Raw genomic sequence first — 16,196 nt, 5'->3', positions numbered from 1 at the left:
CCTGCCCCTAGAATTCATTTCCCATCAGTGCTAAAATACCTGGAGAGAGCAAGCATGAGGCTGTTTCTAGTAGCTCAGACAAAAAAAAAAAAAAAAAAAAAAAAAAAGAGAGAGAGAGAGAGAAAGAGATACCAGAAATCTCTCTGATCTCAGAGTATTTTTCCAAAAGCTGGAATAACCTGCACTGGAATTGAAACCCCTGAATGTACCAATTATACAGTATCCCTTGGTATTTCCCTGTCACCAGTTACAGGTTAACAAGAGCCAGTTCCTCCTGTGAATGATTAATAACACCAAACATGTGTGGACTTGCTTCTCTTCTTGTCTGTCTTTAACAGCAATATGATTATGACAGCAGCACTATCCGGAAGAAGATATTTCAAGAAGCACTAGTACAGATTACTTTGCCCACAATGCAGAAGACACTGGCTTCAACATGCAAACCAGTAGGTTACATTACTGCTCTGTGAGTAAAACAAGAAACACAAAACAACAGTAGTAAAAGGCAAGAAAGGAATAACACCTTGACTATAAATCTTAAACTGTGTAAAGCTGTTTTTTCTCATGCCTATTTGGACAAAATATGTTTATATTTGCCAATCTGTGGATTGATGTAGTAGCATGGTACAAGACGTGGAATGGATTTAAGATTTTGGGACACATGGAAGCTGCATATACAGCTTGCTTCCTCAGAGATAGCTGCAGACCATTGCCCATCCCCATTTTGCTTCTTCCCTAGTGATCTGAAGTCCCCTCAAACTGAACTCCTCTCTCTATCTGACAGTTGCCAGTTTAGGTTCTGAGTTTGTCCCTGTGTTCGGCATCCCTGCTGCAAGCTGAAATTTGATCATTTGGAGAGGGCAGCACCCAGAGGCACCACTGTGACTGTACACAGCCTCTGCTCACAACCTCCTTCAAAACCAAGAGCTTGTTTGGGCAGCAGGAGCACCAAGCAGACGGGCCATGGGCTGGTATTCAGTGATTTTAAATTGAAGCAATTGTGTCAGCAGTCAGGAAACAAACATACAGGGACTGTCTCTGTTGTCCTTAATCATCCTGGTAGGGTAGTACTCTGCAAACACCAGCTGCAGACGTTATCAGTGTGGCGCATGAGGGGCCAGCTGGAATGCTGTTCACCTTGGCTCAAATTAATTAGTCCTTTCTTTTCTTGCAGACCAGGCACATTCACTTGCATTTTCATTGTAGCTGATGGAAGATGACTACCCTAGCCCATCCCTGCCCTTTTGTTTCCCTGATGTTCATCAGTTCCCTGAGGCTCTGGCTGAGTCTCTCTAGCTTGTTTTGGTTTAAAAAGCAAGTGTAAAACCAAGCGTTTATTCAAGTTATGCTTGTAAATCTTTGAGTACAGATCATTCGAACTCAGGACTTTGAAAAATGTATTTAAAATCACTCTCCTCTCTACGTCATTCTACATACTACCATATCCCCAGAGTAACAGCTGTAGTAACTCTTTGCTGTGTGTCAGTAGTGCCTTCAAGACATGGTGTTCATGCACAGGGGTGAGCAAGGAAACAAAACTATTTCATCCCCTTAAATATAGAGTGTGGACTCCTATCTAGTGTCTGCCATACAGGGCCAGAGGAAGCAGTGGTGGTGCAAACATCCCAGAAAACTTTTGAATTTGTACCTATGCAGAAGTGAGGGGCAAGGACACTTTTCACTGGACCAGGTTTCTTAAAGCCCCACCCAACCTGGCCTTAAACACTTGACTTTAAAGACTTAAATCCACCAGATGTTAGTCTGTAGGTATCCCTTTTAGAAATGGGCAGCAGTCACTTTGTTTTCTTTTTATGGACCACCAAGCTGCTTCCTAGTGATCATGACTCACTTATTGCATAGATATAGCCTACTACATATAATTCAGTAAGCTGAATATGTTACACACCTATTAAAAAAAACAAAACCAAACCCTGGATCTCCCATGCTCACTGTGGATTTGCCTCCTTGGACAAACAGTGAGTGAGGCATTTCCTCACCAACTCTTTATTTCAGAATTGTTTATTACAGTGCAGATGACAGTGATCTATAGTGCTTCTAAATGTAATTGTAGTGTAAGAACAGTGTTTGGTAAGTGCATAATGAATTGTGAAAATATATACTTCATTTACTCATAGTTCAAAAGAAGCATTGCATGACCTGGTAGATGCAGATGCTCTACTGAAGTAGGACATTCAAAAATCTCTGAAATTGCTGTGTTTTTATGCATCTGTTCCTTTCTTCTGTGTCTGCACAGGAGCTGCAGAAATATGAGCAGTTCATTTTTGCTGATTACACTAGCGTGATCCAAGTAGAGAATGTGTATGAAGAGATTTTATATCAGACACTGCTTGAAGAAACCCTGAAAGGTGAGGATACTCTAGAAGTGACAGTAATAGCATTTTGGCTATTGGTCCTGGCAGTCTCTGAGCCAGGTCCCAGCTTTGCCAAAGAATTACAGTGCTACTGTTTGGATTCAGCTCACTGAAGATGTGTGGCAAGCCCTAAAATTTAAATTCATGTAGTGACATTACTAAGCTTGGGAAAGTCAAAATTACAGCGTGGCATCAGCATATTTCTGACAAAATGTAACCTTCATTTTATCTTGATTTCCTGGGCCCAGGAGTGAAATTATGCTCTTATTTGTAAAGGCCTGGTGACATCTAATGGCAGTGAAAATGAATTTCCCCAAATGAAATGTACTGCCAGGTGCAGTTTCCCATACATTCTTGATGCAAGTGCAGTACACCGGGCAGATGTCTCTGCTTGTGTGCCAGAAAATGAAACCATGCCAGATGGTATATAAAGATACATAAAATATTTGTATCTCTCTGGATCTGTCTGCCTATCTATATGCCAGATAAAGACAAGCTTCTGTGTTACCCAGTGGCCTTTTGTGGCACAACTGTTCCAAAATATCAGTATAATAATTAATGTAATAAGCACACATTTGTTCATGTATCCAGTGTAATCACTTCTGCATTTAAACATTACCTTTGTGCACTGCAGGCCCTCTGGTACTTTTGTGTTACTGCAATTACAAGTTTAGGTTAATACTGAAGTTCCATTAATGAAAAGAGAGAAAATTCTCCCCCCTCCCCAATAAAGATAAACTGAAAACAAGTTGAAAATGAAAATTACTATTGTTTGTAATATCAATATATATGACATTAGAAACTCGGGGAAATAGTGTACCTTCTTTGGTGTACCTCTGTCAGTCTTTCCAAACTGTTTTCTGTTTTATTTAGTGATAAAAGAAGCTGCCATTCTGAAGAAGCACAACCTCTTTGAAGATAACTTGAACTTGCCCTGTGAAAGTGTGTCCAGTTTAACTGACCTGAAGACCCCTTCGGGATCAGCACAAACCACTCCCGCTAAGAAGCCTTCCACTGCCAGAGTAGAGATGTCAGATACTGACACTCAAAGTGAGGAGACACTCATTGTGACTGAAAAGATTTCCTGGGAGAAGGATCACGATGATAGCAAACCATCAGACAAAGAGGCAGTCATTTCTGTTAATATGGCTGGTAATCAGGCAAGCAAAAATGAAGAAGTGATCATTACAGATATCAGTGAGAAACAGGAGTCCCTTGCAGCTACCGTTATGAAACAAAAAGTTCCAGAGGAAAATACTGCTTTGGAGAAGGAAGACATGGTGAAAAAGGACTTCGTAGGGGACACTAAGACAGAGCTTACTACAAAACAAGAAGTTGTGGAGGAAAAAGTAGCTTTGGAGACTGAAAATGCATTCAGAGATTTTGGAATCAGCCCTGAAAAAGAACTTAAGGTACATGAAGAAGCAGTAGAGGAGAAGGCAACTTCTGAGAACAAAACAGCAACGGATGCAGCGTTTGATGGTGGCACTGAAAAAGAAAGCAAAGTACAGGAAGAAGTTGTTGAGATCAAGCTGACTTCCCCACATGATAATGTAGTAGAAGCAGAGATTTTAGGAAATGACGAAATGAAAATCAAGGTAGAAAAAGGGATTACAGAAGAATTATCACAGAGTGAAAATGCAGTAGGAACAGGGCTTGAAGAGGAAAGTAAAAAAGAAAATAAAGGCACAGGAGTGAGTATTGACATGAGGGTTACTTGTCAGGATGAAAACACAGGGAAAGGAGGTTTTGGGGAGGATTCTGAGAAAGAAAGCAAGTCAGAAGAAAAGAGTTGTAAATCCCCTGATGATGTGAATGAGATAAGGAATTTGCTGATGGCAGTAGTTGAATTACCAGCAGATACTCCACCTGAGAATATAAAAGAGATTTGTGAAGGTGAGATTTTAAAGTTGCAAGAGCATGAAGGGAATGAGATAAGCAAAATAGCTGTGGCAGAAACAGAAGTAAGACAGATGATGATGAATAAAGATGCAGCGGAAAGCACAGAGTTCAAGGAGGACCGACCACCTTCATCTAGTTTGGGGAAAGGTGGTAAGAATTTAGTGAATGTGTCCAAGGCGGGCTGCAGTACGGCACAAGTAGAATGGCTGGTGGAAATCTCAGATACACCTCAAGTGGTAAAATCAGAAGTCGAGATGAAGCAAAGTGTTTGGTACACGGGTGCGGAAGGCTGTGACAGTGACAGATTGCAGCCAGAAGAACACACTGAAAATGTATCTGAAGACAAAAGATTAGATAGGAATGGAGGAGGAGCAGAGGATAGTCATGCTGTCCCAGTGGAGGTAGGGACTGAGAGCTTTTTTCATAATCCTGCTGAAAATCCAGACACAGCACAAGTGCCTATTTTGAATACAGAAAAGCCAAGAACAGGACTGATAGATGTGCCGGTTTCTTTGGTGGTGGATCAGGGAGAGGTTAGTGCCATACAAGTCACAGGAGGTGTTGAGCCTGGTGAGGGCAAAGGGAAGCCAGAAGATGAATCATCTTCACATACGGAAATAACAAGCTCAGAAGTACAAGATATTTTCACAGAAGAAAACAGGGAAGGTAGTTATGTACAGCAAAACCCTGAAGAGTAAGAAGTGTTTTTCAGCCCAGCCCTATAGGATTTATTTGCTTCAGTAATCCCTGTTTAATCATGAATACTTACTTGAATTGGAGCTAGAGGAAACGGGCTGTACTGTGGTATTACCAGCTTGCAGTTTTATCACAGATCTCTTCCTGAGTGATAGGTGATAGGTTTCCTTTCAGTTAAAGCCCTCACTGCTTAAAATCGGATCGCTGTTGGGAAACCTCATCTTTCACTTAAAATTTGCTGCCTATTATGGTTATAGAAAAGTTTGAAAATATCACCACTGAATGCTTCAAAAGCAATTCACCCCTGTCTATAAAGTTATTTTAACAACTTAAGACTTAACTTCTTAGGTGTTTTAACTGGGGAGTGGCTCATGATTTTGAAATGCATGGATTTGACAGTACTGTTAAGAGTCTTAGATGGTTGGTACATACGTTGCTATTCACAGATGCTTTTAGTATTTGCATGCAGTATATGGGAAATAAATAAAACCATTAGTAGTTAAACAGAACACGATAGTTAATTTAGTAGGTTGCTCCAAAGCCACACTTTGAGCAAACTCTGCAAACTGATAACATAATTATTATGAAGTTTTGACAGGTATTAAAGACAAGTGACTTTTCTGATTTTTTTTCTTATTGCTATATTTAAAAAGGGGAAAAAATGGGAGCACGTTTCTCAGTCCAACTCTGTACTTCTCGGTTATTTAGCCTTCCAGAGCACTTTACAGTTATTTTATTTTATTTTATAGACGGGAAAGATGAGAATGTTTACAATAACTATAACCATAAGGCAGCATCCTTATGTTTTACTTCCCACCATAAAATATATTCACTTACAGCTATCTAATACCAAATATTAGGAGTCCTGCCATTCACATTCTTACTGACTTGAGTTACTCACTTTTGTAGGGCTTTCTAGGTGTGTAAATTACATCATAAATTGCAATAATTGTGAAATATTATGATGATTGCATGTAATTTCTAATAGAGAAGTTAAGTGAAGCAAAAATCAGCTAAGGGCTATTCACTTGTGCTTAGATTTTGGAAGGCAGAATCAAGTTTCAAAAGCAGTAATTAAAATGAGACTTGTTGCTTTCATAGCCAGCATACTATCATCCACATCAAATTGTGATCTATGCACAAAGTGGCTTACAAGCATTATTTGCACACACAATATAAAGACTGTGCACAGAAAAGCTTGGAAATGAAAAACAGCATTGTAACAAATTGGGCTTTAGAGATAAAGACTGCACTTCAGAGGTCACTGTAGGGCACCTTACACATTTGATTTGGGGTTTCTGACTCTTTCTGAATAAATATAAGGCTGTACAGGACAGCAAGATTAATAATAATCACAGTAAGCAAAGGACTGAGGGATCTGCATTCATGAAGACACGGGAAGAAATAACAAACTCCAGAGAGCATAATATTTGTTGGCATTTAACAACCTGTGTAAAGTCTGTTATTTAATGCAATCAAAATCTGCTATAATACTAACAGAGAATGGATACTGGAGGAACAGGCAAATATTACTGCCTGAGTGTGGAACATGTTGAGTAACTTGACAGAGTGGAGTGTCACTGTTGTAAAATAAATGCAACTCCTATTTATTCCAGAAGCTGTAGTGCGGTGTACAAACATTAATGTGACGTATGTTTTCCTTGCAAAAGTACTTTCGAATAGTTTCCTCCTTCATGCAAAATTACTTAGTTATTTCACTGTCAGCTTTTTATTTCTTTTGTTTTTCTTTCTTCGTTTTATTATTTATTTTTATTTAACAAATCATTAGCTATTTCTAATTGGTACTAAACATTAAGTGACTTCAAGTTTATAACGTGTGTTAGTTGGGCAGTGGCAGTCCCTTTTAGCAATGTCACGGAACAGGGGACATGACCTTTTTATGAAGATGTGTGCACAAGCGGATGGCAGGACGGCGACGGTTGCTCTGCAAAAGCAGCTGTGCTCTACACCAGCTGTTTATGACCAACGTGAATTAGGGACATCTGTACATCCACAGTACAAGAAATATTTAGCATGAACGCTCCCATCACAGCCGTTTTTGAGTTATTCCTACGGCAGGCCCGGATCAGGGTGATGGCCTTGGGCTGACAGCGGGTGTGGGGATGGGGTCGGGGTGACAGCAACGCCGAGGCCAGCGGCCGGTAAGCCGGGCCCGTGTCTGGCAGGAGCTCCTGCCCTGTGTCTGTCGGGAGCCCTGCAGGGGCACGGGGCATGGCGGCGGGCAGGCCGCCTCGCACGGCGCTGCTGAGGGGAACAACGCCCGCTCCGCCGTCAGCGGGGCGGTTCTGGGCCGGGTCACGGCGCGGGGCGGCGCTGAACTACAGCTCCCGGCAACCGCGCGGCAGCCGCCTGCTGCGGAGCGGCAGCAGTACACGCGCGAAGCACGCCGGGAGTCGTAGTCCGGCCCCGCCTCTCCCCACCCTTTTGTCCACGTCGCCTCTCGCGCCTGCCGCGGTCACGTGGCCCCGGCGCCCTCACGCCGCCGCGGCCCGCTCCCATTGGCCCGCTGGGGCGGGGCCGAACCCGGAAGCGGCGGCGCGAGGCCGTTCCCTTGGCTACGCCGCGGGAGGGCCGGGCCGGGCCGGGCCCCGCCGCCGGGAGCCGCGGCCGCCGCGCCGCCAGGGGCGGGATGGGCCGGGGCCGGGCCTGGGCCTAGCGGCAGCGGGCGGGCGGCCGCGGCCATGAGCGGAGCTGCGGGCTGCCAGGGCGGCGGCGGCGAGCGGGGGCCTCGCTGGAGGCGGCCGTGGAGGCTGCTGGCGCTCGGCCTCCTCTCCGCCTCCTCTGTGCTGGCGGCCGCGCCGGGAGCCGGGGCCATGAGCAAGGAGGAGAAGCGGCGGCTGGGGTGAGCGCGGGGCGGGGAGGGGACGGGGCCGCGGGCGCTGCCGGCGGGCCCTGGCCGGCTCCGGCCCTCCGCCTCGGGGGTTGCCGCTGCCGCTCGGGGCCCTGCGGCTGGCGGCGGGCGGAGGTGAGCCTCCCCCCCTGTGCCGGCCGGGCGGGTGCCTCGCGGCCGCACCTGGGCACCGCGGGGGGTGGGAGCGATGAAGAGGGGAGTTTGGCGTGGTTCTGCCCGCTTCCTTGGCTGAAGGAAGGTTGCAGCCGTCCCTGGTCCGCAGCGGAGCCCGGGTTGGAGAGGACCCGCGAGGGGGTCGCCGAGCCCAACTCCTGGCTGCGCACAGGGCCCCTCACAAGCAGACCCCGTGTCTGAGAGCGGTGCCCGAGCGCGTCCTCAGCTCCTGCGGGCTCGGGGCTGTGACCAGGGCTCTGGGCAGCCTGTGCCAGCGCCCAGCTGGCCTCAGGCTGTGCTGCAAAACAATCTTAATAAAATTCTGTGCAAGAGGCCCAGAATATGTCTCAATCAAAGCACAGATAACGAAGCCAAGGAAAATCACAACTGGGAGCTTGTTTATGTTTGTATGAATCATTCAGTAAGGTACAGCAATTTGAGATGGGTTATCTCTTCCTGTGAGCCTTGACATGCTACATTAGAACCATAGGTTCTTTTTGTGTATGTGTAGAAAGCTGATTGGTTTTTAATATGGCTTTTAGTTGCATGATAAAGACTATAATGTAGGTGGCAATGTATTGCACTGCATGAAGTAGTTTGGTTTTTTAGACAGACCTTTAATCAAGCTTAGCATGATCTTCGTTTATTGCCAGAGCAGCTTCACTGTCATTGTGTTCACATCAACTGGTCATTTGCAGAGAATAATGATGCAATATGTGTAGGGAAAGCACTGTGGAGACTTTCAGTTATTTTAATATCACTTGACCTAAGCAGATATTTAACTTTGGTAATGCTTACAGTTAGTTGGCCTCTGCATCTTGGGTTCTCAGGGTACATATGTTGTGTGCTTTCCTCGTGTCACTACTTAATGACTTTAAACTTCCCCCTTTGGTTTAAATTTTTTGTGTTCATAAATTCAACTTTATGCTCCTGATGCCCCTAGTGTGTGCAAGCAGTCTTGCCACTGATTGTGTCTGGGGGCTCTCAGCTGGGTCATTTACTGCAGGTAAGCCGTGCCTCTGCTCCAGGACAAGGTTATGTCAGTCACAGAAGTCCTTTCAGAAAGTGTCCTGTAAAAGCAAGTTGCATGTAGAGAGCTAAAAGCTGTGAGAAGTCTTGTGTGTACTAAATTGCAGGTCAGCCTGGTGTGCTTGGTGGAGCTGGTGCTTGAATGCTGCAGCAGGTGCCGGCACTGCAGGTCGGATGAAGCCTCCAAAGTACCAGGAAAAGGCATCCTGTCCTTTTTTTTTTTTGATGGCTTGGCTCACTGGAGGAGTGCAAACCTCTGCTTTGTTTCAAATCATTGAACTAGACCCAAGACATTGAACCAGACCCAAGTCTATTGGGTCTGGTTTTATCAGCGGAGAGTGAGTTATATAGCTGTTAGCTTAGAAATTAGCATGGGTAGGTACTCAGTAAAGCAGTTAGGTACAAGTGGAAGTGGTGCACTCTGGGGAAGGCAGCCCTGTTCTATATGGCAGTGCTCCTCACCTTGATTGCTTCTCAAAAACATGCAATAAATGTATCTGAGGATTTTCTTTACTGTGTGCTTGCCAAGACTCCTAATGCAAGGAAGATGTGTATCTCATCACTTATCTGAATCACAGATCAGAATTTAATGCTCTGTCAGTTGGTTTTAGTGTGGGTGATTACAGGATGAACATAACTCTCTATGCTGGCTTTTGCTGAGCAAGGAGCGTGTCCCGTCTCTGCCTGTAACATGTTAGTGACATCTACAGCTATTGAAGAGGAAGCACAGGAGGCTTAGAGTCCCCACATGCCAAATACTTAATTTTGTGTTAGGCAAAGGAAAAGCCAAATAGCAGCCAGATTAGGGAAAACTGTTTTGCTTTATTTCATTTACTTGAATAGAGTACACTAGCAGAGGAGCTGTTACTTACTGAGACTGAGATTATGGTAGTACATCTTGCTGTTCTAAGATAGCATGGTAAAGGACATTGTGATGCAGACCACCAATGCTGTTCTCTTTACTTTTTGTTTTGTTTTTTAGAAACCAAGTGCTGGAAATGTTTGACCATGCGTACAGCAATTATATGGTAAGGAAAATACCTGTTTGTTGAATTGTTTTTGGAACTGTTATTGCTGACCTGGAAGAGAAAGCAGGGTACAGTACTTGATGTTCTAGAGAAATAGCAGGAAGGTATTGGGGAAAACAGCACTAAAATAAATAAGAGCATCCATATATCCTTTAAACGGAATTGAACAAATCTTTCAGGAGGAGCAGTGTCAGGAGAGTCAATGGATTTCAGAATGCTGGCTAGGAATTGCTAGCTGTAACTGTTAATCTCTGCCTGATGCTTCCTCAGACTGGTTTCTCTCCCATCAGGTTATGAGCAGTTTTCGTCTTCATTAAACTCTTGGGTCTGTAATTCCAGACTCACAGTGAAAACAGGAAGGTTGAGAGAACCTGTTATCTGATTCTGGAGAATACAAAACGATCCTATTTTGTGGCTAAAATTAAGTATTTTTGTTGTAGAAAGACATGCTAGATACAACTTGGTAGGTTTTGTTTTTTTACAAACGAGTATGTTTTGTAGAACATAGTAGAACAAAAAGAGGATTAGGTGTCTTGTTTGCGCATTGTACCCTCTTCTGGGTATGTGATTGTCATATGGCAGCAAGCCACACTTACCAAGGTTTCTTCTAATATGGTTTGTAACTTTTCTGTTTAGGTGTCCTCACGTTCTGGGTACGTGAAGCCATTTTGCAATCTAATCAACTTTGAAGTAGGTTAGCTTAGGCTTGATGTGCTACAGCATAAGGAATTATTCAGTGGACTGACTCCTCAAGTGATAGTTACTTTCAGATATACTCTAAATAATATATTTCTGAGTAGAAGCTGTAAATGTGAGTAATATCAAATATGTATTCTTGCATAGTTTTACGAAACAATCTTTTTTTGTATATTCTTTATGGCTGTTACAGAAACCTCTCTTTTAAGTTGCACCAGTTCCTGCAGGACAAACTCAACAGTTTTTTGACAGTATCTTGCCACGTGTCCCAACTTCTGTATCACGATTTTGTCATTTAAAACAAAGGCGGGGGGGGGGAAGCTTGTGAGTTACACATTTATACACTGCATGAGTGGTACAGAATTAATAAACACCAAGAGTATTTTCAAAATGGGTACAGGTTCCTTCTGAACTCCTGAGCTCCTGCTTTTGACACCTTAGCAGTTAAACGTCTGGCATTTTGGTGTTGATTTGTAACTACTTACTTGAGCCCTGGTTCTGTTAAAAATCACTTGGCTTGGTTTTCTCATGACATTCAGAAGTAAAAACTCTTAAGGATTTGGCAAAACTGTATAAAAAGTTGGCTGTAGAAAGGATCTGTGCTCTTACTGTTCATTGTGATCGACTAGAAACAGGTAGGTGTCTTGCTGCATCTGACGCAAGAAAATTCTGGATTCAGGAGAATGACTTTGGCTATCCTGGAAACTCTGAACCAGAAGGATATTTATTTGCCACGTATGCTGGAACACTGAACAAACAGAGATGTGGCTTGTTTGTTCAATGCTGAAGAAAAGATTAGAGTATCAGGCTTGATTCTGACAGCAAGAAAATAAAGTGGTTTTGCAGCTGCTTTTGAAACAGCCAGGTGAAAAGTTCTGATTTTCTGTTTCTATTAATACTTATTTTAGAATTGAATAGCTGAAAGACTGAAAATCTGTCCTTATGTGCAAAGGGGAAACCCCTTTGCCCAGATGTTTTTTTTTTTTTTCTTCCAGATATTAACAGGAGCTTTGAATAAAAAGCTGTTGTTATTTTCAGTCCTTCGACAATATTTATAATAATTGGGATGTTTTATTCTTGCCTGTCAGAAAGAAAATGTGAAAATGTCAGTCACTTCAGGTGTGGAGGCATTTCTTGCTTTGCAGCACTAGCAGCAGTGTGTCTTTTTACTTTGTTCAAGTACCATGCTGCACTGAATTTACAGCCCAGATACTGGGAAATCTGATCAGTGCTTCTATCAGAATGTGTAGAAATTCCAGAGTATCTCTCAAGCTACATTTGTATAATATTTTTCTGAGGTATGTTTACGGTATGTAATATGTGCTGTATTTTATATTAAATGTGTCTTTCTGCTCCCTTTGAGGTTACCTGAAAGGGAGAAGTTAAAAGTTGGGAAACCACTTGTTGAAGTAGCCTTTCCTGCTCTAGGTAGACTACACAAGCTTTTATTTTTTCAAAACTCTTCTTGTCCGTTATGATACTGTAAGATAAAAAGTCTGTTTTCTTCTTTTAGTGCCACCTTTTTTCTCCATAATTTAAGCCAGAGATCTTAGTTTTGACATGGCTCTTGTCATGTACTTCTTTAATCTGTTTTTCTGAATACTTTGCACAGATATTCAGGAACATCTGAACTGTATTAAAATGATCCAGATTCTGGCTTTTGCAGTTGAACTTGAGAACAAAGTCATGCAAAAACCGAAATACCCATGTGGTAGATGGGGAAACAAGCCATCAGTTTCAAAAGAAGTTGCTGTAAGAGCTGTTTATTTATAGAAGAATGTTCCTTATTTGCCTGTCTATGTTGTGTTTGAATATAGATTATTTTTTGTACTGTATACTTGGAAAGATTTATAATGTGTTATAAACTTGCAGTTTATATAATAAAGTTTATATAAATATAAACTTTATATTTATATAGTATATATATTTTATATTTATATAATATAAATATATTTATATTTATATAATTATAAAAATTTTATATTTATATAATAAAGTTTATATAAAAAATAATAAATTATAATTTATATAAGTTTATAATGTGTTGAAACTTGCAGTTTCAGCTGCAGTAATTGAACTTTTTTTAACCTGCCACATGTCAGTTACCTGTGCTGAAAGTAAAGTAGCAGAGCACGATACCCCAGCTGGCTTCCTGATGCAATCAAGAGGTAGAAGCTCTGTCCCAATTCGCTGGTGTTGGGCTTCTAATGGAGAAGCATTTCCATGCATATTTTTGTATTTAGAGATATTTAAGTTTCATCTTTCTGAATGTCATTGTCCACTCCTGTGATTTTTCAGTAAACATCTATTGCACAATGATGAGTTACGCATTTGTGTGTATTTCAGCTGATACCCCATTTTGGTGGTAGTTTAAACCTACAAAACTTACACTGACTTGACTGAAAGTAGAAATGGGTTTTGTTCAGTGGGCTTGACTTTGGCAACAGTGCCGCTGCTGTTATTTCTGCCTTAGTGACAAGAAATTGAGTTACGATACAGCTTGCTTGTGCTTTTCTAGAAGTATGAGGGTAACCATTGCTTCTCCCAAAAATCTAGTGATGCTTCACCCTTAAACTTCGTTGAATTTGTAAATGGGTTAGTTTCGTTAAGCTTTTTGTGAATGTCATCTCTTGTTCTGATTTGTGTAGTGATTCACCAAATTCCTGTTTTACCTTCCAAGTGAGTTCTCGTATCAGGTACTGACTGTGACCCTGAATCGCTTGTGTTCACTTGGCAAAGTTTCCAAAGTGACTTTAAGATCTAATTCCCCTGATTTTTCCATGAAATACCAGTCACTCAATAACATCTGCATTAGTACTCGTTCTTCAGCTCATCTTTGAGGTGACTTCCACCTAAGGAACATTATAGGAAGCGTCATATGAACCTTGCTTTAGAAAGTAGAACTACTTTTCAAGGTAATTGGTGGGGTTATGACTTTTGGGGTTGTTTGTTTTTTTGTTTTGTTTTTTTTTGATGTGCCATTATTTGTTCCAGACTTCTGTGGGAGATGGTAGAGAGGTCCTATCATACTGTTCAGTTTAATCGGTTTTGGCTAGTCATGCAGGTTTTACTGAAGCACAGCAGCATTGGGCTTCCTTTTAACAAGCTCTGAGAATTTCCTGGAATGGCTGTGACAGTTATAACTTCATTTGTTTGTTTTGTTTCCCTTCAGGAGCATGCATATCCAGCTGATGAACTCATGCCTTTAACTTGTCGTGGACGAGTACGGGGTCAGGAACCAAGTCGAGGGGACGTGGATGATGCCTTGGGAAAGTCAGTATTTGAAACACTGATATATGTGAACAGCTACGTACAATTTGCAGCTTGTAAAACTTGTCTCTTCAGTCAACACATACAGAAGCTTAATATTGAAAACAATTCTGTGGGTGCACATAAATCAGTAATTTGTCTCAAAAGTTCTGCTTTGAAGGAGAGAAAAAAAAAAACTATTAGAAAACTGTGATTGTTTAACTTTCTTCCCAGTTAGGCAGAAATAATTGCATTTTTTTATTTCCTCCCATGATGTTAACTGATGTGAAACATTACCTTAATCAGGAAGAGAGCATTGACAGGTGAACAAGATACAAAGATAACTTTTAAAATTCATTCTGCAAGTATTTTCTGTAGCAGAGCCTTCCAAAGTGAGCTCCCATCTATGGTGTTAGTAAATTTGAGCCTTAAATAGGGTTTATAAGGTTTAATTATCAGCTGCACAGAGCAGTAGAGTGTTATCCACTATGCTGGCCTTATAAGCGATATATAAAATGCTTTTTTTAAGTAGAAAGCTCTCTGAAAATGTAATTAGTCAAATGATTATCACATGCATGGTAGCCTGAGGCCTTGGCCTGAGTGTAAACCATTACTTCAGACCTAGAAATTCTTCACAATTTTTCTCTTAAGATAACTTGAAATATAAATTACTAATCCTTTGTCAAACAACACGTGGATTTAAGGTACAGTTTCTCCAAGTTAAATTGAGCAAAGCCAAATTGAATTACTCTGAATGTAATTTTTTCTACAAATGTCTGTGTGCGCTTGCTTTATGTTCCTAGAGCAAATAATTAAAAAAAAAAAAAAAAGCAGACACTGATTTTATTGATGTCACTGCTTAGTGCCTCTGAGCAGAATAGCGTTAATCAAAGGTGAAGTGCTTGTCTTAAGTACCTCATCTAATACATTATATGATATTGAGCATGTCGTTTTGGTTATTTCTGGTAATGTAGAAAACTTCATTAATCTAGAGATTCCTATATAATCTCACCATCTGTTTAAAATTGGACAGATTGACCTTGGAGGTATTGAGAGAGATGACTGATGAGAAAGAAATGTCAAGAAATTTTATTTTTAATCTGGTCATCCATTTTTTAATGATCTTTACTTACATAGTAACATACTATTGTTTGAGTGAAAATACCTTTCCGCCTCATAGGTGCATTGAATAGTTTGGGTATTTATTTTTCTGTATGCGTGCTTTTCATGGTCCTAATAATCAGCAGTGTTTGTATTTCAGATTTGATATATAACACTTTTTCTTGCCAGCTGGCTCATCAGTCGTGTTCTACACCATTCTTTGCAATCAGAATGTAGTTTAAAAAAATAAATCACAGGATGAGACAGCTAGGTCAGTTGTACTTTGCTGTAGGGCTGGGGAGTGTACCTATACAGCAGGCTTCTCTACAGCTGTGTAATACACAATTTTACCCTTTTTTTTGTGGAAAAAGTTCCATATTTGTTACTCAGCTATGCATAGCCCACTAGTTAGTCTCCTTCTCTTGTAGAATGACACCCATGCAATGCCATTATATCTTTATGAATTAAATTTAAAAAGTGACAGTATATGACCACTTAGCTGCAATGCTAATTATCCTCATGCACAGTCGTGTTGCCTACAGTACCCAAAATTTGAGGCACTGTGCTTAAGTTCATTACACGTGTTCTTCAATAGGCAGTTGTGATTGTTTCCCAAGTTTTCACCTTTAGTGCTTCTTACTGTGCATATTCTTTTCCACGCATGTTACAAGTTACTTAACGTAAGAGCGCTTTTATTGGGTTATGCCAAGTGCTCATCCATCTTAGTATGCACTAAAATGGTTGTAGAGAAGGATATTGGGACAACCCTTACTGCAATACTGCTGTTCAAACCGTATGCATCCAACTGTAGCTGGGCACCAGGTGTTGTCTTTTAATGACATGTGTAGGTATTTATCCCACAGAAGAGCCCTTGCTGCTCCATTTTGTACCTTTTCCTGTTCCATTACATCACATGCAGAAGTTTCATAACAAAATAACAGCACTTCCTTTATTCTTTCTCCAGTTAGTTGTAACACTGAATTTGATTGCAATAAATTGCAGCTTTTCCTGAAATACATATTTGGAACAATTTCTGATAGGAGAAATTTAGCTTGGTCTGGCTTTTTGATTTTCCTAAGTAAATAAACTCTATTATTG

General features: G+C 41.4%; 2 protein-coding genes across 4 annotated transcripts in view; both read left to right on the top strand.

The window, feature by feature from the left end:
- Positions 1–6,588, top strand: part of NIBAN1 (niban apoptosis regulator 1) — a 64,952-nt gene extending 58,364 nt beyond the window's left edge. For both annotated transcript variants that reach the window (XM_068691244.1, XM_068691245.1), the window contains 3 exons: positions 339–446; positions 2,255–2,366; positions 3,246–6,588. In XM_068691244.1, coding sequence (XP_068547345.1) covers positions 339–446; positions 2,255–2,366; positions 3,246–4,972 — 1,947 coding nt within the window. In that variant the 3' untranslated portion in view covers positions 4,973–6,588. The remainder of the gene's footprint in view (positions 1–338; positions 447–2,254; positions 2,367–3,245) is intronic.
- Positions 6,589–7,525: 937 nt separating this feature from the next.
- Positions 7,526–16,196, top strand: part of EDEM3 (ER degradation enhancing alpha-mannosidase like protein 3) — a 31,394-nt gene continuing 22,723 nt past the window's right edge. The window contains exons 1-3 of one of the 2 annotated variants that reach the window (XM_068691252.1): positions 7,526–7,833; positions 10,007–10,052; positions 13,921–14,021. In XM_068691252.1, the coding sequence (XP_068547353.1) occupies positions 7,673–7,833; positions 10,007–10,052; positions 13,921–14,021 (308 nt within the window). In that variant the 5' untranslated portion in view covers positions 7,526–7,672. The remainder of the gene's footprint in view (positions 7,834–10,006; positions 10,053–13,920; positions 14,022–16,196) is intronic. The other variant, XM_068691253.1, reaches the window with a different exon arrangement.

The sequence above is a fragment of the Anas acuta genome, chromosome 8 (genome assembly GCF_963932015.1).
Source record: "Anas acuta chromosome 8, bAnaAcu1.1, whole genome shotgun sequence".
In the NCBI taxonomy this organism is placed as follows: domain Eukaryota; kingdom Metazoa; phylum Chordata; class Aves; order Anseriformes; family Anatidae; genus Anas; species Anas acuta.
Note: the sequence above shows the minus strand (reverse complement) of the source record. Positions and strands in the feature narration are given on the sequence as shown.